This window comes from Meleagris gallopavo, chromosome 10 (assembly GCF_905368555.1).
Source record: "Meleagris gallopavo chromosome 10, MGAL_WU_HG_1.1, whole genome shotgun sequence".
Classification (NCBI taxonomy): domain Eukaryota; kingdom Metazoa; phylum Chordata; class Aves; order Galliformes; family Phasianidae; genus Meleagris; species Meleagris gallopavo.
The window spans coordinates 10848271-10873972 of NC_139413.1; the positions used below are offsets into that span (position 1 = coordinate 10848271).

At 35.0% G+C, this 25702-nt stretch overlaps 1 protein-coding gene across 1 annotated transcript in view; it reads left to right on the top strand.

The window, feature by feature from the left end:
- COL11A1 (collagen type XI alpha 1 chain) overlaps positions 1-25702 on the top strand; it is a 134925-nt gene that overhangs the window by 33543 nt on the left and 75680 nt on the right. The window contains exons 5-14 of the mRNA XM_085231338.1: positions 1015-1143; positions 11019-11135; positions 11743-11838; positions 14083-14328; positions 16785-16847; positions 18520-18561; positions 18922-18984; positions 21263-21337; positions 23974-24057; positions 24324-24380. Of these exons, the coding sequence (XP_085087464.1) occupies positions 1015-1143; positions 11019-11135; positions 11743-11838; positions 14083-14328; positions 16785-16847; positions 18520-18561; positions 18922-18984; positions 21263-21337; positions 23974-24057; positions 24324-24380 (972 nt within the window). The remainder of the gene's footprint in view (positions 1-1014; positions 1144-11018; positions 11136-11742; positions 11839-14082; positions 14329-16784; positions 16848-18519; positions 18562-18921; positions 18985-21262; positions 21338-23973; positions 24058-24323; positions 24381-25702) is intronic.

Below are 25702 nucleotides of genomic sequence, written 5' to 3' on the forward strand. Positions count from 1 at the left end.
AAAGTTTCCTAGTTCCTAGTTTTCCTAGTTTCCACCAGTTATGATAATTTCTCTTCATGAAAGAATTTTGCACACAGAGGTATACCAACAAAGTTATTCCTTTACCCTCTTATTGGTAAAACCAAAATAAAATCATGTTAGAAATATATAAAAGGATAAAAAAAAAACCCCTTCCTTCTGTGGAAATTCAGTGGGCAATTGAAGTTAATGGGCTTTGACCTAGAACATGTGCCAATTTTCAACAACCTTATTTTTATGACAGCATGAGAAGCTCCTGAATGAGGAAATTCATAGTAGAAATGTTTGGTATTTACCGAACACTGCGCAAATGGTGTTATGTTGAGAAATACACTGAATATCAGCCAGCTTTCTGTAGAAAATGATAAACATACGTGATCACTGTAGGGGATCTCAAAGAATTTTTTATTATCCAGAATAGTACATCTCTTTAGTGCAGCGTTGTTTTTACATGTGATATATAAAGTTTGCTTCCATGTATTCTATACTGTGTATTCACATAGCGTTTGCCTATTTGTTTTTCATTCCAAGAAGTGTTCCCCTTGTGCAACTTATTTTATTGTTTCCTTTCTTTTCGAGAGTTCAGATGTGATGCAAACTCTCACAATTATACTGTTGATCACTTGCATGCTGAGCTGCATGCTGGTAATAGGAAGTGCCCTGAATTAAATCTTAGGAATTTAGACCGGTTCCCAGTGAAGAAGTAAACAAACAGCATGAAAATGACAGAGCAGGAGTTATACCTTCCCACCCTCTCCTTTCCAAGGCAGATAGTTTGTTCAGACAGAATTTTACACCTAACCATTTGTCTTGTGAAAAATAATTTCTACTTCCAAATGGCATCTTAACTAAGTAGATGTTATATTTACATATGAGATAACATGCAATATCTAATACATTTATTCTGTGCCTCGTTCTGTTTTCTAAATGAGAGCTTCTGATGAATGTTAAGTAATGAAAACACATGTTGTCTAACCTACATATGCTTTCCTACAGGGTGAGATCCAGCAGTTGTTGATTATAGCTGACCCCAGAGCTGCATATGACTATTGCGAGCATTATAGTCCAGACTGTGATTCCCCAGTGCCTAATGCTGCTCAGGCTCAAGATCCTCAAGTTGATGAGGTGAGTAATCAGTCATGTATGAAAAGATTTATTGCACATTAGTGGTTGTGTTGAATACAAGTTACCCAGGGAGCATTTAATTACAGCTAAATGGCATACTGTGTTCTAGACATGAGGAAGAAAGGTTGCAAGAGTGCATTAGTTTTTTCTATGCAATCATTTATGTCAAGTATTTGAAGGCAGCTATCACACTGATATCTGAATAACCAACATTCTCAATAGCGTTAAACTAGTTCTTTAAAATCAGATAGCAATTTGTGCTCAGTTGTATCTATTTTTTTCCTCCTGTGTATATTTATGATTTCAATGATGCTGAGTACCTTCAAATGCCACATTTAAAAAGATATGGGAGATCTGAGTATGTTAGAGTCATGAAATTTTTCTGCTAGAAATGTCATATTGTAGTAAGCTGTGGCCACAAAATTATTTTAGCCAGATCCACTGGTAGCAGGTAATAAAATCAACAGAAATGAAATTGATGTTGGCATTTTCCTCAGAAATATGAAAATTCTTCTGAAACCATTTGTCACTGTAGACAGTTCTCACAATTGTATATTAATCAATTCACTAATGGCAAGACAGTCTCTCAGATTAGACCTCTGGGGGTCAGCAGCTGTATGCATTGTCATACATATTCCAAATACTTGTAATAAAATTGTTCTCATACTTTCACTATGAGGTGGAAATCATTTGTAAAAGGTGGTTTGTCTTAATTGAACTTGGCTCTGGACAGTTAGTATGCTCTCAGTTCACTGTGTGTGACCCAAATGATTATTCTTGGTGACTGCTCAAGAAACCAGCACTAAAAACTTGTTGAATTGTCTGTTTTGGGACAGAAATTTTCCTTAATGCACAATAACTTTATTTACTGTTACTATTTATTGTATCTGACTGAAAATTATGTCATGAAGTACACAGCTCCATGGGTCCAGGAACTTGGTTTAAAGGGGCTCTGTAAGGATAGGCAATAATAGACATAGTGGCTTTAAACTCATTTTGGATCAACCAAGAAACGCAGAGGTCACAATCCAGTAATAAAGAAGGAATCACTTACCTTCCTCCCTAAGAAACAGAGCTTGCTGAACACTCCAAAGGAGACCAAGTAGAGGTGCTTCCCCTGCAGCTGCCAGCCCTTAAAAGAAGTTTGGGAGGGGTGGACCCTTCCAGTCACACAGGTGATTTGCTTCCACCTATGCTCCCTGGTCTGGCTGCACCCCTTCACCAGGTGCTCAATGACTGGTTCAGGCCCTGACCTAACAGCTCCTATACAGGATCCCACATCCATTGCCTCTGATTTTTCCAGTTGAAGATGTGTGAAGTTAATTACATGCTCATTACATCACATTACATGTAGGGGCATGACAGTTACATAGCAGTACATGAAGTCTGTTCTGTTAATGAGCCCCTCGTAGAACTGTCTGTCTGTGTGTTTAGTTATACAGATCTCCATGCGCTATGTTCCAGACCAGATCAGGCTAAAATCATACTGTTGATCTTTTACGGAAATAAAACTGAAGCTAGCATTTTATTTTATTTTTTAAATGTCATCATTTAATTTCAAATAATACAACATTTCTTCTGCAGAACTTCCCTGGTACTTGCTTCTGTATGGCTTGGGACTATTTCTTTTTCTATTTTCTTTGTAAAGACTTGAAAGTTTGGAATAAGCTAAGGCTTTTCTATTTTGGAATAAGACTGAAAGGAGTCAGTCTAATAAATTGATCTTTGGGGGAAAAGGTTGTTAAAATCCCGAAGTCAATAGAGTCAACAGAGGAGCAACGTATCTATATGTTTACAATATATTAACTAAAATGAAAACACTTGTCTCCAAACTGACATAAACTCTTAAACAGAAATTAACATGTCTTGGATTACAAATACCTGTTTGCTTTGGCCACCATTGACAGTAATTATTGTTCCTACTCATCAATGTAATGCATGCAGACAAGGCTTACTGTCCATAGAATCAGTTGCGATCAGCCTTTAGATTCAGAGTATATTCTTTGGATAAATTAGGAGTGAATAATTGAGCTCAACTACTAGCATTGACTACAGGAGAATTATTAGACTGTATTTTAGAGTTTCTGAAGAATGTAGGCTGTAAATAAAATATCCCAGGGTCTACTTTCTCTCCATAATGGATGATCAGCTAAATTTTCTGCTGCCAAGCATTATTCCTATACTATATCAAAATTGTTTAACGTCAGTTGAGGAAGAACATTTATTCAAAGATCAAAAGAAAAATAAGGTTTTATAATTATAATATGGCTACGTATGTTCACATATATAGTTCTATGTTCATCATATAGAGTGCCCACTTACATACTTCACATCTATTGAAAACATTCGATGAGAACCAGAGAAAAGGAACCATAACATCAAACAATTGACAATGTTCTCCTTTTGAGTAATATATCATACATATAGCATTTTGAGTAAGATGTCATTTATAACAGGCACATCCAGCATGCAGGCTACACGCAACCCTGGACAGCTAGTAACGTGGACCCACAAGACCATACACTTTTAACATTATGTTATTTAAGCAATATTTTTTGTGAGTCAATTGTGTGTAACTTGAGCACAGACAAAGGAATGCTGTGGAGAGGAGGGCAGTGTAGCGTTAAATCCTTCTCTTGCATCTACCACACACAGTCAAATTGAAACTCGTGTATTACACATTGCATTTTGCCATGCAGTGGCACAATGATTACCAATAACGATATTTCAACATACTAAACATGTGAAGATAGGCATTTTCTTTCTATGGAGCAGATATGCAAGTTTTCTTATTTAACACAAGCCCTAGTTTAATACTTATTTCATAAAGTAATTTAGTAAGTTAACACATTCACTGCGGAAGAAATATCCAGAGTACTTATGATGTGCTGACCAATTTTGTAATTTTCAACATTTCAAAAAAAGCTCAATAAAAGCATAAAATTATTAAAAACAATACAAGCTAATTTTGCAATATGTATTTCATAGCTTTTCTGCTTTTCTGACCATGTATATGGAATCTGAGAACAGGTTTCAAGATTTCTGAAAAAAATCAATTTTTATATATTTGCAATGCCATTTTCAGTCACAATACATTCAAATTGTTAAATTTAATGTATAGAGTTGGAATCAGGCATTCAATTCAAAGAAAATAAATGATCATCTCTCTCTTTACTAGACTTTTATAAGACCTATTTCACCAGAGGAAAAAATACCCCTTGCTTTAAAATCACACCTTATTGATGTCATTGCTTTTTTGGCATATGTTTGTAAACAACTGTTTTCAAAGATGAAGTACAGGTAGAAAAAAATTTCATAAAAAAATCCGATGAATACCTCAAGATCTCATTAAGAATTTTAACCACTTGCATTAAAGGAGACGCTGACACATTAGTTTCAAGAAAAAAAGCATACACAGTGGTTAAATATTCTACCAGCTCTTTGTTTTTCTTTCTCTTTTTTTTTTGTTGTTGTTTAATAAAAAATATTTTTAAAAAGTTGTTACCTGATGTATAATCAACTATATTATGTATTTTAATGCTGCCCAAGACAGTTCCACTTCACTCAGTGCAGCTCAGGCAAGCCAAAAGCTTCATCAGACTTAAGAATCATTCAGTCTGGCATTTGCAAATGTGAAAGTACTAGAATGTTTTAGTCTTTATTATCATTTATTCGCACTTTGAAGACATGCTTTAATTGAAGCATACATTAACTGTACTTGTTTGTGGTGGCAAATATCTAAATATGAACCTCCATAACTTGTTAAGTACAGAGTGATGACCTCAATTGTTGTCACTACATCAATGCAGTAGTGTCTAAAAGTTACTTGAAAAATCTGCATCTGGAGGAAAAAGAGTATCTGATTGTAGATAATGTTTATAATCAAGCACAGCATTGTATAATCAGCTATTAAGAATTGAATAAGCAGACTAAATTATAGTTTAAAAATATCGGGGATGCTCTTTCCTTGGGAATTTATGTGCCTATGTTTTTCTTATAAATATTTTGTGAATAGCCTGGCTTTTGTCTTGTTTTCACAACACTTTCTACTATAAATGGAAATATAGTTAAATTCAGTTCCCCTTCAATCACATATGTTTGGCCAGCTCACAGAAATTAGATTAGGGAAAGACAAGGTCAGTCTTCATCTTCATCGAATTGTATTTTGTATGTTGGGAATTGTATTTTGTGGAGTGTTGGCAAGTCTGGTTTTCAACAGCTCCAGCTATCAGAATTTCAGATTTTCTCTTGGAAGATTTTTCTGCAACCCAGTAAATCACACTGTCTCACTTGTGATTAAGAAATGGCTCCTCACAAGAACTTTGCTTCATTTATTTTGGATCTATCCCAAACTAATGGGTTATTTGAAGAAATGAGATGTTTGTCTTTGATGAAATGAGCTTGTTAAATCAAAGATGCAAATGGCTCCTGAACATACTCAAATTGCAGTATTCAGGCATCCTTTCAGAGGATGTTTATTTTAGTATTCTTTATTTCAGGTGTTCCACTGATCAGAACCTATATTCTTCAGAAAACCATGTTTAATTTCAATCACATTTAAAGCTACATTTTGCTACCTTGGCCATTGTTAAAAATAAAGATCTTCCTAGTACTCTTTTTTTGTATAGATACATAATATAGAGCCTTAAGTATCATCTTATTTTAACAGAAGCTGCCTTTGGAAGTTGAAGATTTTGTTCTTATCTCCTTTTATCTGCTTGCCCATATCGCTATTATAAATAATGTAAAGACTGTGAGGTCTTTTAAATATTTTTGTTTCCTTCTGTCCTAAGATTGACATCTACTGCCATTTATTTCTTTTTATTATTGCATCAGAATTTGAAACTACTATTATGCTTGAAATCCCTTGTTTTATTGCATTTTGTAAAAAATTAGAGTCTAAAATGTTTCATAGTAATCTTTGGCTCTTTAAGTAGATAGATGACTTAGTATAATGCTGATGCAATAAACAATGGGCTTGACAGTTCTTTGCTTTAGCATATGAATTGCTGGTTCATCATAATTTTGAAAGAAAAAATGTTAAAATTTACATCTAGGGAATAGGAGACAATTTTGGAATAGTTTTTGTATGGATAGGAGAAGAATCCATTTTCAAAGTAAGGCTCTAAGAATATTTAAGTCTTTCCACAGTTGAAATGTGTGCTGCTGATCTACTTCTAAAATTCATCTGATGAAGAAAACAGTTCATCTCTTTAATTGGAATAGCATGGTGATCTGGTAGTGCAATATAATCACTCTGGTAAAGAAAGCATGAGGTCATAGTGGAAAGTCTCATCAAGAAACAGCAGGCTTTATTCTTCCTTTCATTTGTAAGAAAGTAGTCATATGCAATATTCATTACAAGAACGTCTGTTCTGTAACTATTGGTGGTCTTACAACAGGAGAAAGAAAAACAATAGAAAATTACATTATATTTGAAATGTGTTACCTGATCCCAGTTAGCTGAAATCCCTCCTCATGTTTTAGCTATTGTCCAATTTGAGGTCCTAAGCAAGTTAAAATGCCATGCAGTCAATGTTTTAGATATTTGGAAAAGTTTGTAAAGTTATATATGTTTGCTATTACTGTGAGCAAATAGTCAATCTATAACCATCCTCATATGCAGCAGTAAAAGGGACTGGTAAGCTAGTGTAGACAGAGCTCAACTTGAGTAGAATTAAAGCAATCAATCAAAGTATACTTCTACTTGGCTATGCCTGTACCCAGATCATCAGACTCTTCTACAACATGAACGTCTCTTTAAATCCTCTTCCAATTTCTTCATTCTTTGCCTGCATTACTGGCCAGTAAGACCATCTTTTGATACATAGCAACAAAGCTATACTGTCTTCCATGACAAACTTCATCTTTGTCATACTTGCTTTCATTGCCTGCTTTGACTTTTTTGCTAAACTTAATAGTCTTGGCTAAAATTAGAAAGTTGTAGAGGGTACTTTTCCATTTCCATTAAATAGTTTTGAAATTCCAAATGCTTTCTCCTACATTAATTTAACCACTACAGATTTCTGAGAATGTCCCATATCTCTCCATAACGTCCCTCCAATACTGTACCTTTAAAAAAAAAAAAAAGAGAGAGAGAGAGAGAAAGAAATGTCCATGGAAACCTTCACTTCCTTGGCAGTACTCAGATTCCAGCTGGAAACTGGCATTCCTCATTTATCATCTATTCCTGTTCATTTTGCCTGTGTATCTGTATATAATAGCAGACAAATTGTACCATATGAAAGTTGAATTTTCATTAATAGAAGTGAGTAAAGCACAGTCCTGCAAAGTAGAATTATTATAATTTTTTTTTGTAGTTGTTGTTATCTTACATGATGCAACAGATCTTTTCATATTCGCATGGGTATGTATGAATGTTTTCTAGTTCTCATTCATAAGTATCTGGCTTTCCAAACTATACTGCTGGCAGATCATAGCATAAATATCAGGCTTATTTTTTTCTTTCCAGTCAACTTCAGCATTTAGTCTTGTAATTTTATTAGCTGCATAGGTAGAACAATTCATCACTTAGATGAATTAGACACTTAGACACTTAGCCTACCTTTTATGTATTTTCTATACTTTATGTTGTTGGTTTGGTCTAGAAACTTTTCACCTTGTTTTGTTTTCTGGATGTCAGTGGCATAGCTCACTAGAAACAAGTTGTATTCAGTTGCATTTCCAAAATTTCACAAGTCAGAAAACATGTTTTTATACATTCATACACCTGTAAAAATGTATAATCACCGCCCATGAGGCCTTTGGATAATGCCCTACATAAGTCAAAACGTTTCATTGGCTTTGCTGCTCTTAGGATGGAATCTTAATTTACTGAATAGAGAGAGAACAATCACATATTACTTATCAGATTTAAGTTTAAAATACTGCTGGTTTTGATAGACTGTAAATAGAATCAACTTATTTCTCTAAATAATTCCAATGATACCAATGAGGAAATCAAAACTATTTTTACATTACATAACAGGCAGATTAAAAGTGCCAGTATACTTTAGAGAAAGGATGTTCTTCACTTAAAGTAGTAATATTTTATTATTTAAATTCAGTTTTAAGTTCTTATATCAATATGCTACATAGTTTTGGACAATCACCAAAATTATATGACATTCTTTCTTATTTATTTAGCAGATCTCATGACTAAACGGTTTATATGTATGCAGACATAGAAATATTCAACGGGACAATCGAGTAGGAAATGTCAGCTTCTTAAAAAACAGCCAATCCTCATTTTAAGAAAAGCTGGCTGTCCATACAAGAAATGTATGTAATGAAATAAAGAAAGGAAATTGTTGATTGTGATAGGACTCCGAGAACTCACGGTACTGAAGTAACAGAAGCTCATGTAAAGGGATGTTGCTTACCTAGACTTCAGCAAAGCCTTTGATGATGTCTCCCACACTATTCTCCTGAAGAAGCCGACAGCCCGTTACTTGGACAGATACACTCTTTGCTGGGTAAAGAACTGCTGAATGGCAAGGCCCAGAGAGTGGTGGTAAATGGAGTCATGTCCAGCTGGCACCCGGTCACAAGCAGTGTTCCTCAGGGGTTGATACTGGGGCCTGTTCTATTCCATATTTTTATCGATGACCTGGATGAGGGCATTGAGTGCACCCTCAATAAAGTTACAGGTGACACAAACTGGCAGGAAGCATCGACCTGCCTAGGGCTAGGAAGGCCCTACAGAGTGATCTGGACAGGCTGGATAGCTAGGTTGAGGCCAGTGTGATGAAGTTCAACAAGTCCAAGCTTCAGGTTCTCACTTTGGCCACAACCCCAGGCAACGCTACAGACTTGGGGCAGAGCGGCTGGAATACTATTGGCTCTTAGTTGAACATAAGCCAGCAGTGTGCCCAGCTGGCCAGGAAGGGCAATGGCATCCTCGTTTTATCAGGAATAGTGCTGCCAGCAGGACCAGGGAAGTGATTGTTCCCCTGTACTCAGCCCAGATAAGGCCGCGTGTTGAGTACTGTGTTCAGTTTTGGGCCCCTCACTACAGGAAGACATTGAAGCCCTGGAGTGTGTCCAGAGAAGGACAGTGATAAGGGTCTGGAGTACAAGTCTTAGGAGGAGTGGCTGAGGAAGCTGGGATTGTTTAGTCTGGAGAAGAGGCTCAAGGGTGACCGTATTACTCTCTACAGCTACCTGAAGGAAGTTTGTGGTGAGATGGGAGTTGGCCTCTTCTCCTATGTAACTAGCAATAGGACTAGACAGAATGGATTCAAGTTGTGCCAGGAAAGATTCGGGTTGGACATTAGGAAATAATTCTCCAAGAGGGCGGTCAGGCACTGGAACAGGCTGCCCAGAGAGATGATAGAGTCACAGTCTCTGGAGGTGTTCAAGAAATGTTTAGATGTTCTACTGAGGGACATGGCTTAGTTGGAAATATTGGTGATAGATGGACGGTTGGACTGGATGATCTTGGAGGTCTTTTCCAACCTTGCTAATTCTATGATTCTATGACTTCTAAGTGTTCAAGGTCTTTCAGTGTTAGTCCCATACTTCCTGAGGAATAAACTTTTCTGTATTTTATGTTAAGTAAAATGTATACAATGGAAGTGCAGGAATTATATCAAAAGCCTCTGTAAGCAGTTAAGGTAAACAGTTAAGCCAGACATTAGGTCACATAGTAGAACATATTTTAGAATGTGGACATTTTTTTAAATCCCATTTATAATTTTTTTTCTAAAATGTCTTTCTTATGCTGATGTTATTTATTACTTCCATTCTTGGAATTCTTGGAGTCATTTAGATGTGCAATCCTCTCAGCAATCTGAAGAAACAAATAGATATTGTCTTCATTCTTCAGGCAATGATGCTGGTTTATAGTGGGAAATAAGAGATTTCACAAGTCATTAATTCCCATTATGCACATTAGAATGTTTCTTGTATTCTGAACATGGAAAAGGATTAAATTGGTGGGATTCTGGCCCCAATTCCACCTCCTTTTGGCTGCGTGGAGATGTAAAAAGAATTAGGAGAAGCCATGAGACAGCTTTAATTTACAGGATGAATCAGTCCCTGTATCTTCAAGCATGATGGAGGTAGTAAGTAAAAACACTTTCTTCTCAGCTGTGATGAGTAGCAGTTGGTATGTCTAATCTAGACCTTTGTGGCAGAGCTGAGATTATAGTTCAGGAGTTGCTGGCTCCCTAGCTAGTGTCATAAAATTACATAAGCTAATTGTAAGCACTTTTCAATTGTAAAAGTTTTGTGGGTGAAATCTCTGCCCAACACTTTTTATTATAGCTACCGAGCTATGGAGTAATTTATAGCAACTGAGAATCTGGCCTTAAATGAAATTATATCAGTAACTTAATTGCTCAGATAGCATGTATCATGGAGCGGTCCTGATCTTGGGAACTAAATCTCTCCAAACACGGGGATAGCCATGGTTATTTGTGAGATGTAGGCTCTTTCCTGAATCTGAAATTACTTATGCTATTCATGTCAGATATTGGCATCTCTTCAGCTCTCCTGGTTGCCTGAAAACATAGATAAAAGAGTATACGTAAAAGAGGCATTATTTGTATTTAAAATATTAAATAAATATATTATTTCACAAACATCAATTGTTGCTCCCAGAAATCCAAATTATAGCTGAGTCTTTCTATTCAGTCCAATAAAAGATTTTTTTCCTGATTACTTCTTATTATTATTACTTTTATTATTTTTGCATTGTGCTTTGAGAAGAATAAGGAACTGTATTTCCCCCCCCAATTATATTTAATTGTTCATGCTAACTTAATCACCTTAAGCTTTAGTCCTAGGTAAAGGTTAAGATTATTTCCAATATTGCAAATCTAATTTGCTACCACTAACATGGGAATGCCTCATATTTTTCATTTGCTATGTAGTACACACCAGAAGATTTTATCGAATATGACTATGAGTATGGGGATGCAGATTATAAAGAAACTGAGTCTGTAACAGAGGGACCCTCACTGTTTGAAGAGACAATAGCACAAACAGAGGTAACAGAATCTGATCTGTTTGTTGTGTGGTGTCCAGCTGTCCCCTACCATGTGGTTTGTCAATTTGTGTCATTTGTATGTAAACTTAATGTTTTTCTTTTACTCATTTCTTTTCTCTTCAGCTTTAACACTTACTTTTACTTAGCTATGGAAGGCCTCACAACTGACAGCATTCATCTCACATTCATATACACTTCTTTCATTCATTCATTCATTCATTTTCTTTTCATTTTATTTATGTTTTCCCATTCCATCTTTCATAACATTTGCAGAAAAAGAAAGCCATGGTCAAAAAGAAGAAGAGGACAGTGGCCACTAGCTCAAAGGACAAACCCCAAAAGGCCACAACAAAAAAATCTGAAAAATATGCAACCAAGAAGAAGAAAAGTTATCAAGCAGCAACAAAAGACAAACTAGGGGTAAAGATAGCAAAGAAAAAATCAAGATCTTTCCCAGGCCAAGACTGGAAGATCTCTGATAATGAGAAAAAAATAGACCTATCCCCACCAGATGAATATCTGGCTTATAACATAACCTGAATAAAAGTGATATCTCTTGATTTTTCCTACAGGATTTTTTTAATAATGTACTTTTTCTTTAATACTAGGCAAACATTGTCGATGAATTTCAAGAATATAGCATAGCTGAAAATGACTACGGGCCCCAGACAGAAGCTCCCTCCAGAACTACTGAAGCCAATGAGGTAATGAGAACGCTTGAGAAAATTATAGGCAAATATACTTACCTGTCAGTTGTCAATAAAGCAAAACAACACACTGTTAAAGGAAGAAGATCAGTCTTTGAAGATATATGTATCCATAATAGTGATTAATAAGATTTTACAGTTTGTCAGCCAATATCAGAACCTAATATTTTCCTGGGCAAAACTCCCTTTGGTTCTAAGATCTGCTGAACTCATGCAAAGCTTATGATTCTGAAAATCATTCATTGACTCATTCTGTGGGAATGCAGGGTTGTTGCATTCAGTGTGGATATGAATGGAGCTATGTCTAGTATAAATTAGGTTAAATAGTAGACACAGTCCTCCTGCTGTAATTGGAAGTGCGCCTTCTAATTTTTTGTGTCACTCTTAAGATGCAGCATAAAGCAAGCCTAACTAAAGAAAAGAACGAATGCAAGCATAGCTATGTATTGAGGTTGAATCAGAAAACAAAGCCTCCTTTTAATAGTTCTTCAGCCAACAAAACTTAATTATTTCTCACTGAGATTCTGTTCAAATGAGACTTTGTGTTTTGAACGATCAAAAAGATAAAATGATTATTTCAACTTAGTACAAACTCTGTTTTCAGAAATCCACAATGACAAGCCTAAACATTATTTTTTTAACATTACTACACCTAAAAGGAAGTGTTGATTAATATGTCTGCATATTAATTAACGCTAGCTTTAGAAAAAAGATGACTGATTAGAGGAAATGTCATTTTTCTTTTACATATTGTTTGCAAATGAAAATATGTTGCTTATAAGATGTACAAAACTGACCCCTGAAATTACAAGGTATTTTGTCTTTATGTTGTTAATAGTTTTTGTTCAACACTTTCTTTGATTTAAAGAGCAAAATGAAAGAGAGAGAGAATCCCTATTTGTTTTCCTGGTTTTCTCTCATGTATCTTGGTGAACATGAATTAAGAGATACTTTACTTATTCTAGTGTAAAATGTTCTTGTATTAAGTCTCATGTTTACCTCTCATATGTTAATAGATAGAGGATTATAGATTTATTCTGCTTCTTGGGCAAGAATAGGCTAATTGTACAATAGTACAATTGTAATGAGATAGATCCAAAGCACAAAATTATGTCCTTAATGAGAATAGTTCTGCTTAAGGGCGTAATCTGGCTAAGAATTGGCTCAGAGCTCTAGCGTTTACTCTACTATATGGGAAAACTCATAGTAGCTAATGGTAGCTAATGGAATTAGAAAACTGTAAATTAGAATCTGGCCTTTATTTTAATTGCACTATATTTTAATGACTCTGGATGTTGATTAGCTTTTTAATATATATTTTTAAGATCATAATAGTTCATCTCCAGAATAACCATCTCATATTAGCAATATCTTAACTTTGATTCACTTTAAAACTATCCTTCCAAGAGATTTTTGTAACAGAATAAAGCAATTCTTTTTCCACAAATAGTTTTGTACATCTCAGATATAGCATCCTTATAAGCATGCTTATAAGCTGATTGCTTGGTTTGACACTTTGCATAATCAAAGTTGGAAGCTACAAGCAATGTTGAACTTTGAGAAATGTTAAAATTAATCTGAGTTTTGCAGGTGGAACTTGACTCAACGAAAAATATGTTTAAAATGACATGACAGACACATCTCTAGTTTTGGAATGATAAATTAACTGCAAATCATGAAAAGAGGAAAAGAAACATTTAGCTTGGCATGGGGATTTGTAGATGAAAGATAGTGAAGGTGGCTGGGCTTAGCAAAAGTGGTGCTTGCACTGTCTGCACATTGCTATTGTACACAACCCTGAATTTTTTCACTGATTGTTACAATACATGTGTTAGCTTTGAATTTATTTGCTCTTCACTACTGTGTATGTATTCATTCATGAATACCTATGTGTGAAACCAAGCAGAGAAACTTAGCTATATTTGGCACTAATGTAACATTAAGCAAGCATTACACATAACGTACTGGGTATATTGAATTCAGAGGTTTTGGAAATTAAAAGAAAATAAAGTATGAAAGTATTACTTCTTTGTACTATGTAGACAAAGACCTTTTAATTACTCTGAAAGACTGGAGTTCCATTCCTTCAGACTCTAATTAAAAGACAATGTGCTGTAGTTCTACTGTTCCTTCTTCTTTTTGGCAAGTCATCATTGTGGTTGAGCATATGCCTATATTGCTTTACTAACATTAACTCACATATTCCTCCTATTCCCAAATCTTTGCTACTGATATGAATAGCAAAACCCTGTTGAAGAAGTATTTGCTGAAGAATACATAACTGGAGAGGATTATGATAAAAAAACTGAGGAAACTGAATATGGAAGCAGAGGAGTAGACCTCAGTGAATCTGATCTTCTGGTAGATGGAGATTTAGGCGAATATGATTTTTATGAATATAAAGAATATGAAGAGAAACCGACTGATTCTACTAATGAGGAGTTTGGTCCAGGTGTTCCTGCAGAGACTGATATCACAGAAACAAGCGTAAGTTATTTGAAGGCATAATGCAGATTCATTTAACTTAGCAATGCTTTTATAGTTACATATTTTCATAACTCTAAAGAGCCTGATACAGACCTCACTGTATATATAAGGTGTATTCACACTATCTTTTATAGGCTGTGGATCAAACTTGTCCACTTGTTTTAGTAATCCTGAGGTTTTATTTTTTTATTATATGCAGTTTTTTTGTCACTTCTGATGAAGGGGGTAAGGGAGGGATTGAAGTTGGGAGGGAAATAGAAGAGAGAAGAGATTTGGAATTTCGAGAATAAATGATAAAAATGAACATGGATTTTTAAATCTTTCTAAACTAGAGCTAAAGCTGGAAAGAATGTAAGTTTTAAAACAGATGCAAGAACTAAATAATATCAGCACTGTTATATGATTATACTAACAAGTTGAATTGTACGCAAGTCCTTAGTATAATATGGCCTCTATTACTTTCCAAGGATAAAAATGAATGAGTCAAAAAGCTAGAGTTCTGAACTCATTTATGAAAATAAGCTTAGTCAACAGTGACATTTTTATGACCTTGCAGAAGTGATTTAAAAGCTCAGTATGTGTAAAGGAAGATAGGATGACATGGTGGGTCCTGTGAATCATGCTCTTTTTTTCTGTGTTTTAGAGCTCTGTCTTTTCCTCTGACTTAAACACAGGCTTAAAGGAAGGCTTTAATTTTCCCTTGGTTGTGCCAGGATCCTCATTTACCGGTTTACCAGATTGTAGAACCTGCAGAGAAAACTAATGTGACTGAGGCGAGAAGCAGAACTAGTTCCAACTTGAAGAATTTTCTTAGCTCAGTCCTTATTCTGTCCTCACAAACTTGAAATTTCAGTTTACAAAGAATTCAAGAAATAAAAGCAAATGCTGTGAGATTGCTTTTCTCTGCCAATCTTGAAATCCATGCTTTATCACTCCTTTCTAAACTCAGTTAAGGTCATTGTATTTTTTTAATGATGTTTATCTTGCAATGAGATACAAGCTTACTTTTCTCCTTCTAGTACAGATGGGAACATTGTGTTAGAATGACACAGAAAAGGTCAGATTATCTGCAAAGGAAAGAGCCCATAAGGCACCATTTGCATTAAGCTGTCTAGACTCTATTCCCTGGTATAAATTTCACCTTAAAATGCCTTGCTCCAAAACTGAAGGATTCAGGAAGCTTGAATTGGAACCTAGGCTCTAGCCTGTGCCAGCTTTATTAATGCTTTCACCTGCTGAACTAGAGTATCATATAATTTTCTTTTGACATATGGATGTATTTAAAGTAAGTTAAGTTCTAACTTTGATCAAAAAGGCAAGGTGAAAAGTACTCAGTACCTGAAAACTTTCAAGAAAGGGGCAATTTTTAAAATATGTACTCAGTGTCCTTTTTTTTACAATCAATTGTGTGAATATAATCAAGCATAATTATCTGTACCACTTACTACTTGAGTTATATTATACAGTGTACAGAACTACTGTACAGTGAAATTTGTAATTTCATAAATCAGTATGAAATGCACAAGCAATGAATATGGACCTCTGCTTTTCCTTTCCAAAATAACTCAAAATACTGTAGCATTATCTTCAGAGTCATTTGATATGTTCAAATCCCCAGCTTCTATAGCATAAACATGGAACATTCTACTGAAAGCAAAAAATTCTCATCTTACAAGCACTGGATTTAATTTCTAGCTTGCAGTTGATATATTGCCAATCAAGACAGGTAGTTCGGAAGAAAAACATGTATTTCATAGATTGAATAAAAACAATTCTTCCTTCACTGTTTGAAACTTGAATCTGACTGTGTTCTGCCATTAGCATGTGTTATAGACCTGTTTTTTTAGGTCATGCTGTTGTCTCAGTCCTGAACCTAAAACTTTCCATAGAGCTGACCTTAAAAGAATTTTGCAGTTATGCTAGTTCATTTAGTTAGGAGCATAACTGGCTATACATTAAACACTATTTAATGTTTGCAGTGCCATTTAATTCTTCTCCCATTTAAGCCATGTAATCACAAACTCAGACTAATTTACTTTCATTCATTAGATGACTAAAGAATGGAATTAAATACTTGAAGGGTACTGTCCATATAGGGCTGAGGACTCTCTAATTGCTTACCTCAGAAGACTGTGAAAATAGTTGCTAATTGCCACGAATATGTTCATTCAAATATGAAAAGAAACAACTTTGTGACACGCACACAGAAATCTTAGATTCCAAAGTCCTAACGCTAACCATGGTGTGCAAACTATTGAATCCCATTGGAACACTAATTTTACTTCTACAAATTGATGATATCCAGTGATTTAAAAAGTGTTTGTGCAATTTTTGCATTAAACATTTTTGATGGTTCCAGCTTTAGCTTTCAGTTACTGGTTGTTGCAGTTCCTTATTGTGCCAGGTCCTTAGGCCTTCTACTTATATTCATTCTGGGGGCTGTTTTTACTGGTCAGGTGACTCAACATGGGGCTTATGGAGAAAAAGGACAAAAGGGAGAACCAGCTGTGATTGAACCCGTAAGTACAGACGTGGGTGAGTTTTTCTTTAGCACTATATAACTTGCACACTGTTGATAAATCGTTTTCAAACTACGTCATTCATGATACAATGACAGTAACCTTATCCGTGATCTCTGAAACAATCACCTGCAGTGTGGACTGTGTAAAGGTGGCAAAAGATAGTAGCCGGTTCAGCCTTCTCTTTCTATTTCACAAGAGACTAACCACATACCACTTAAAACAAGGAGAATCTTCTTGTCTAGGGAAAAACAGAGCATAGGTCTGCTCTTCAGGGCAATTAGTGTAACTGTGCTCGGACAAACGTGCAGAGATAGCTTCCAACCTCCAGCTCAGGTTGGAAGTACAGGTTTCAGCATGGGCTGGGAAGTCCACCTAACAGCCTAAATAAATGCTTGAATGTTTAACCCATGCTTGTGCAATCAAACTGCTGAAGGTATAATTAAATGCTTGTTTCAAAGGTTATAACTTGGTCACAGTTGCAGTAAAGGAGCAGTAGCCTACGTATTTCTTCTCATCTTTAAGTAGTGTGGTAATTTGGCTTTTGTAGCAGAATGTTATACTACTGGGTGATGGTTATGAAATAAACAATACCTGGATTTTAAAAAGATTATATGAAAATGTTCCATTTTTTAATATGTGACAGGAGTTCAGTACTGGTGTGGTTCATTCTTCTAGAATTTTCAAGGAGTGCTTTCAAATATCTATGTGACTCAAATAGAATTTAAAGTTTGATCAGTTTTCTGTTTCATACCAAATGAAGAACAAAATATTAAGGGGAAGAAATAGCTAAAGTTGAAGCATGATAAAATCTGGATTCTGCGATCCAAGAGCTCCTTTTGATTCTATATTTCTATCCTAGGATTAGCATTTGTTTCAATTACCATTCATCAGAGATAGAGGAATACAATAATGAATAAGCTGTATGTTAAGACTGACTTGTCAGTCATAATCTGTGAAGAAGCTCACTATGTGTTATCTCATAAAATGCATAGGTTTTTAGACTTTGCAAGATATAGTTTCCTTCCATAATACTGAAGAGGTACCCACTGCCACTCTCCAACATTTTTGGAGTTCACTACAGCTACCTTCCAGCTCTCTTGCCCAGTCTTCCTTCCTGTGGAAAGCCAGGTATAAGTGAAGGTCATCTGTTCCTGGGTCTTAGTGTGACCTGGAAATCAGACTGGCATTTATTATGAGGTGCTATAAGACCCCGAGTCTAAAAATAACTGGAGTTATTCACATAAATTATTTAACAACATATTAAAAATAAAATATTATTGTGAATCTAGCACTACAAGATCCCTGTAGCCTAGAAGTCTTTCTAATTTTTAAGTAAAAGAACAATTCAGATTCTAATTCTAATAAATGACCTATGAAGATCTCAATAAAGAAGTCAAAATAGGTTTAAAACATCTTACAGCAGCTGAATTTAAAGTGCATTCCTTTTGTTAATTATTTTTTTTTAGTTGAAAACTTGTAAGACAAAAAGTAAGACATCCCACAAACTTATTCAACAAAATTCTATATTATTACATTATGTGGACAGAATATCCTAAGAAAAGTTTGTCATAAAACTAAGAAATATTAGTTCTAATAGTTCAGCTAGAAAAATTGTTATATCTTTGTCCATGATGTGACCAATTAGTATCTTTTTTCCTTCCCACAACAGGGTATGCTCATTGAAGGACCGCCAGGACCAAGAGGCCCTGCTGTATGTAGATTAATTACGATTTCTTTTTATTGCCATTGTGTTTTGATATTCCTGAGTTAAAACAAAATTGATCTTGTCATAGTTCACAGGGGATGTATTGGACTTAGTATTTTAAGAAGGAAATAAATAGGGGTCATGTCTAGCATTTTCAGTGAGAGCATGCTACAAGCTGAGTGCATGTGAAAATCAAATACTTCCAAGTATTAACTGGAAATCTTCATAAGAAAAAAAAAAAGTTGTGCACTAATATATGCAATTTTCTCAAAATATGTATTCAACATAACTTTCAAAAAAAAGAAAAATCAAAAACATTCTGCGAGCCATCATTCAACATAATAATTTGTCATACATTTTCCATAGGGTCTTACAGGTCCCCCAGGTTTACAAGGCCCTGTTGGTCCTCCAGGTGACCCTGGTGAAAGGGTAAGTCAACATACAGATTATCCTGGTATTCATGGTATGTCTTGCATTAATTATACAAGAGCAAGTGTGTTAGATCCTGACCTGAAAAACAGCTTAAGAAAATTCAATGGAACTGAGGCTGATTTACTCAGCTGCGTACATCAACTGAAAAACTGGATAAATATTTAATTAATGGTAGAAATATCTTCTATATGAAAGTGGAAAAGAATGAAGTTCTAGTTTGCCTGTATGTCTGCGTACATTTTAATGGAAATAATTTTAAAATAGAAAAAAGCAGTAGGTTAAAATATCTTATATGCATCTTGAAAAAATCAATATGAACTTAGCCATAAAATGTAGAGATGCAGAGAAAAACAATGTCATTATTCTACAGAATTTGTGAGTGCAAGGTGCTAAGAAGATGCATTTGCCTCAATAAATAGATAATAGTAGCAACAACACTTCACCTTGATAATAAACCAGCATACATCCTTCTTTCACATTAACTGTATTTTGATTAGTAGATTAGTAGATTAACTGTATTTTGGAATCTGATTTATTTTGGAATCTAAACTGATAAAATTGGAATTTTAACACATTAAAATGGAATAAATCCACATAATACTTAGGTTTTAACCTAGCTGCTCACTAAGTTGCTTATAAGAAAATTCTTGAATAAACACATCAATTTTCTGCCATGGAGTAGACGTAATTTCTTGTATTAAAAAAGATGCATTATACAAAGAGATAATTGTAGGAATTAGTTACCAAACCCACTAGAACAGCGCAGATGTTTGCAACTAGATTCTGCTTTCAGATTCAATCTTCATGAAGTAATGTGCCTGACTTCAACATATGTGTAGGCACATACGGTTTTTTTCTTATAAAACAATCAGTGTACATGAATAAAGACTGTAGGTATTTCTATTACCATTCTGACTAGTTTTCATCTTAGGTTAAAAAGCTGGTAAAGTAACATTGCCTGTCCAGTAAAGGAACATTGTTTAAGTAAAAAATGCCTATGGTTCTTCAGCTGTTGTAATAAATTATTCTGTCATCCTAATCCTAATATTGGGTATAAGATAATTGAGAAATGAATGAACATACCCTTCTGTAGAAGACCACTTATGCACAAGTCTCACTTGCACTCACTGCATGAATTAATTTCACTCACATAAATGCTGCTGTGGGAGAAAAAAGTGAAAAAAGAACCCTCAAATTCACTTGGTAACACAAAGACTCATAATCATATGGCATAAAGTTGATACAGGTCAAAGCGAAGTTTCTTTGAGTGCCTTGTGGATGCATTTAACAGTTTTTTAAAGTTAAATCTGAAATGCCCAGATATATAATGCTTCTTTCTAATTATGACAACATCATGTTATTCAATACTTTTTAATTGACGATAATTTTCTATTTACAGTGTACCTATAGTATGCCATTAATAGGGATTTGTTCTATGATGTTCCAGACTTTTTTGGAAAAAGAGCTAAAAATAACAGATTATTGATCTTAATTCCCCAAGAGAGGAAAAAAGACCACATTTTTTAGGATCAGCTTTCCCATTGTTTTCTTCAACACTTGAGTGCCAAAAGGAATCACTTAAGTCAGTTTGACGTTTGTTGATCTGTTATTGCAAGCCTGCAGAGTCATTCTGGTGAACGTATACTTTTTTTCTCAAACATGCAGTATGCAAATGAGCACTCATAACACAGGTCCTTCATGTCCTTGACAGCTTCATCTAGTAAGACTGCTGGGACAAAAGATGCAATTCGATAAATCAGTTGTCACAACAGCAGTGTTAATCAGTGTAGCACTGCCTGTTGGCAACCATAAGAATTGTGTACACACTGGTACATTTTTTCAACTCTACACAAAAAATGTAGCTCTTTTTAAATGGGCACAGAAGAGAGAATTCACGAAAATGGATTCCAAGTCATAACTGTAGGACTTCTGTAGCCATTCAAAATTAAACATACTCAAAATTTTTTAAAGAAAATCAGCAGTGTTAGTTTTCTATGTATCAGATAAAATAAACACTGGAACATCTCAAGTCAGCCTAACCTATGAAATCTAGGTTCTCCTCACATCATTTTTAAAACAATTTGTGTGGTAATTAGAGAGAATAGTTTTCTTCCCTATTGCTGAATGTTTTCCCTAAGCCTACTTCTTTAGCTACCACAATAACATTCCCAGAGTGCCTCATTATGAATACAAGCTTAAGTGACTCAAAAGGTTTTCCATAAATAACTGTCCTTTCATTCTCATCCCTTTTTCTGTCACCCCTGTATTCTCCCAGGGTCCACCTGGTCGTCCTGGTCTCCCTGGTGCTGATGGTTTAGCAGGTCCCCCAGGTACCATGTTAATGCTGCCGGTAAGTTGCATTATGGTTCTAGGGTAGAGAGATTCCAAAAATATAGTGTTTCAATAAATGTAAAGATACTTACTTTTTCATCTGATTTTGTCTTTGGAATGAGAGATGATAGAGTTTCTCGTATGGTTTAACTATTTGCAGGTCATTTGTTGATTTTTCTTTTCAGACAAAACATAGGAATTAGCTCCTGCATGGCTGCCTGATGAGAACCTACATGACTGTATTGCATATGCTAAAATGGTCCTTATTTTTTCAACAGTAGCTATTATCTGATACATATTTCCCAAACAAGGAATTTGCTGTTCCATAAAGACAGACATGTGTGCTTTCAAATCTCTTTCACTTGGAGAGTTTTAAACATTCTTTTCCTAAAATTGGACTTCACTGTCCTCTTTGAAAAGCCAGAGCATCCTTTGAATAGAAATAGATGCACATAGCCAACTCTGCTCCCACTGGAATTTAAGCAAAACACCATCTGTTTTAGCAGGTGGAGGGACAAGCTCAAAGCTCTCAAAAGTGTCTTGCAGCTTTTCAGTATGAGATGTATTGTGCATGGAAGTTATTATTCCAGAGTGTGTATAGTTGAAAGATTTCATAAGTAATAACATACTAGAGTAATAATAAAGCAATTGTAAAGGAAAGGGCAATATTTTCTGTAAGATTATCTTTGTAAAAAAGCTCAGAGCTGTAGTTGCCTCAACTGTGTTCCAAGAGGCAAGACTCCATCAGTATCAATGAGGAAAGGATGATTTTAAGTTTATTTTTTATTTAAGAAACAATCAAGGAAAGATTATTAAAGAAAGGTAGTGTTTTTTACCTCATGCTTGCGCTAGTGTTTTGTTATCACAGCTGGCTGTATAACAGAAATATTTAATGTCCAATAATTAGTTGGTGAAAAAATGCCACTCGAGTATTATTCCCAAATCATTCTTCCAACTGTAATAACTGTGCCAGAGGAGGTTGATTCACCACTTTGTTCCATTAAAAGTAGTAAGTGTGGACTAATACTATACCCATCAGTTAATTTATAAAATAGCACAAGCCTTTGTTTAAGACATTAATCAGTCTGAGCTCAAGTAGTTTTCCAAGTTAAAAGAGAAGTTTCTCAGGAAGAATTTCTTAATTGGCTTCAGTTGTTCTGAATTCTGTCCTAGTAGTTTAACCAACATCCAGACTTCTTTACCATTTTCATTTACCATCGTATTTTCAGGACATCATATTGTTTCTGAGTCTGTGGCTCAGGTTGATCTTTGCTAACTATTTGAAATACGCTGCTATTCTACTACATTTTCTAAACATTCAGTGGAGAAAATGTTATCCTCCAGGTCTAGTTCCAGCTGCAATGAGGTGATATAGTTTTTTTCTAAAAATCAGGTGCTGTTTAAATATTTAATCATATAAAATGAGGATAGATGTTTTGAAGTATAAAATGTCACTTTTATTTTTAGCAGATTTCCAAGTTAATGAGTATTTCTTCGGAGTTTTATTACTCTGGACAGTGTTGCTGTCACCACTATTATAGTCACAATTCTCATTCCTAATTGCTTATTCTCCTTCAGCCACTTACAGGTTCCACTGAGAGCCGCTATCCTTTTATTACAGATGACCTGCTGACCAGCTTGAGACCCATTCTGGTGTAAAGAGCAGGATTCGGATCTGGCAGTAGCTACACTAACTTTTCTCAGAGATACATTCTGAGTCCTAAAGAACATGTAGGAGAGTCCTTTGTGAGGCTCTTCATTATCATGTATGGGGCTTGAATTCATAAAAATAAGTTCACTCTTTCAATGGATGCAAGATAACTAATTGCTTGGAACAATATTTTGAAAGTTGTGTTGATTCTGCATTGTGCAGATGCATACAGAGCCATCTGGCTTCCTTTTAAATGGCAGCAAATTTGATAGTTCTCTTCCTTTCTCATATGAAAAGAGTCAGGTACTTATTTGCAGGGGCTTAAAGCAAGTAAGTTTTCCATCACTTTGCCAAAGAAAGGCTTTCATTCTGATCTTACTATGATTGTAGAAGAAAAACTTCAGTTGCCATGCCAACTCTGGGTATAAGTAAACCATACAAACAGACTGCTGTGAGCAGTGAAAGATTCTTTGCCCTGACATCCACTGTGCTCACGTCATACCTTTGGAAAACCATGTTACTTGCTGCAGCTCAGTGTCCCTTCAAAACTGCAACGCTTCTACTAGCAGTTTCATGAACAATAACAAATCATGAGTGCAGAGTATTCATTAGTTTATTTTGAAATTGTCAGAAATTACACAAAACTGTTTCCTCTTATATACCAAATGTCTTTTTCACATTGAATTCTGCCTTAAGTTAAATTTAATTTTTATGTAGATAGCTAAAAATGCACTGAAAGTTAATTAACTTTTATACATTTTAATTTTTAAAAAATACATTAAACAAAATATTTTCACTTAAGCAATTAGATTTGTTCTTCAGTTCTAAACTCTTACTCTTAATACAAATACCAGTCCCCAGTTCAGCAGTCTACTGAAGTTAATGGAATTAACTAAATACTGAGACTCAGTGTCTTCAAAGCGGTTTACACGGTTGCAGTGAATAGTAAGTGTGTTTTTCATTTTATAAACTCTGAATTCCATTTCTTGTTTTGATACCTGTAGTTCCGCTTTGGTGGAGATGGTGAGAAGGGCCCAACAATCTCAGCTCAGGAAGCTCAAGCACAAGCCATTCTTCAGCAAGCAAGGGTAAGCACAAGGAGCCTGAAAACAGAACTGCCACAAGAGTATAATTCCAAATAAATTTCCATTTTATGACACTCAGAGTGTGAAGTAAACAGCTGTAAGCATTATTTCATGATTGTAGACATCCTTATGACTGAATGCACTCACCCCTGTGTGAATGATGGGGCCTATTTGCTAGTGTATTGTGACATTGTCTTAATACAGAATCTGTATGCTGGGCTGGCAGCTTTTTCTTGGCACCTGATGCCTTGTTCTGTTTGTCTTCTCAGATTGCAATGAGAGGTCCACCTGGTCCCATGGGACTCACTGGAAGACCAGGTCCTGTGGTATGTAAGCAAAACAGAGGCATGAATCTAAGAGCACTCTAATGAAAGTTCACTGATCTCACTCTGGCACTGCCTGCACCTCTGTACTTTTATTTGAAAAGCAAGTGCTATAATTAAGGTCACAGTTTTTATTGTTATTCGAAGATTACAATGCAGCCTGAACACTAAATGAGACGAAACAGTCTTACATAAATAACTACATATGCCTCTACAGTCAGTAATCTCTGTGACAATATTTACAAAGTTTCTGGTAGCAAATATGAAACACTACAGAAGAATATACTAAAGTAAGATTGTGCAGAATGGCTGTGGCTCACTATTTAAGCTGAATCTGGAAATTTCTTAAGATACATTATGTAAGCAATCAAAAATAACATTGATTACTAAAATAATGGTTGCATTTTTTTACTTAAGACATGAATTTGGCCTGTACTGCTAATACTGAATGATCTGGGAAATGACCCTGTGGAATATTTTGAAAGCTTGTATGTTTTAAGAAGTCTATACACAGAATACAAACAACAGTTTTTCTAAGGATATTTAAAACAGCTTTTTGGTCACAAACAGGCTTGCTACTGTAATGCCTGTGGAGACTTTAAAAGGGCAATTAATGTCCAATGAAAGTACAAAAACAGATAGGAAGTTAAGCAAGCCAAAATCACCTGATTTATCTGCCAATTGCAATTTCCTCTTTTAAAAGATGGATATTTCAGATACAGTAGTCTACTAAATGGTGTTATTTAGCATTTAAAAATATTTAAGAAACTATTATAGAGCATCCGTAGTATGAAATAAAATAAATGCTGTAGCCAAAATCATAAGCATTTTAGAAAAAAGCTCTTTTCTGAGTTCTCCCAGGTGACTATATTTATTCTCTGACATGAAGTGAAATTCTCTTTTAAAGATTGTATAGCATCCGTTTTTGAAAGTCTTTTTATTTGGAAACTTAATTTGTCTATTTTGGTGGCACAGCTAGGTTGAAAAATATTTGGCCTTCTTAATTTGATCTATGTCTGCTGTAATTTTTACTTCTATTGTTGTGATGATGATGGACACAAAGTGCAATGTTAGCATTTTCCTTTACACCAGACAGGCTTCTAGCTGTAAAGTGGACAAGAACACAATTGTGCTATTGAGAAACTAAGACAAATGACCACTGAGGAACCAAGAGAAAAAGATAAAACAAGTTTACATATGGTTTACTGTGTAAAGAAAAAGTGATGCCAATTATGTGTCAATTACAATTGTTGTAGCTAGCACATGCACAAAAAAGCAAGAGAAGTTTGAGGCTGTCTGATTTTCTCTGGAATGCAGTAATCATT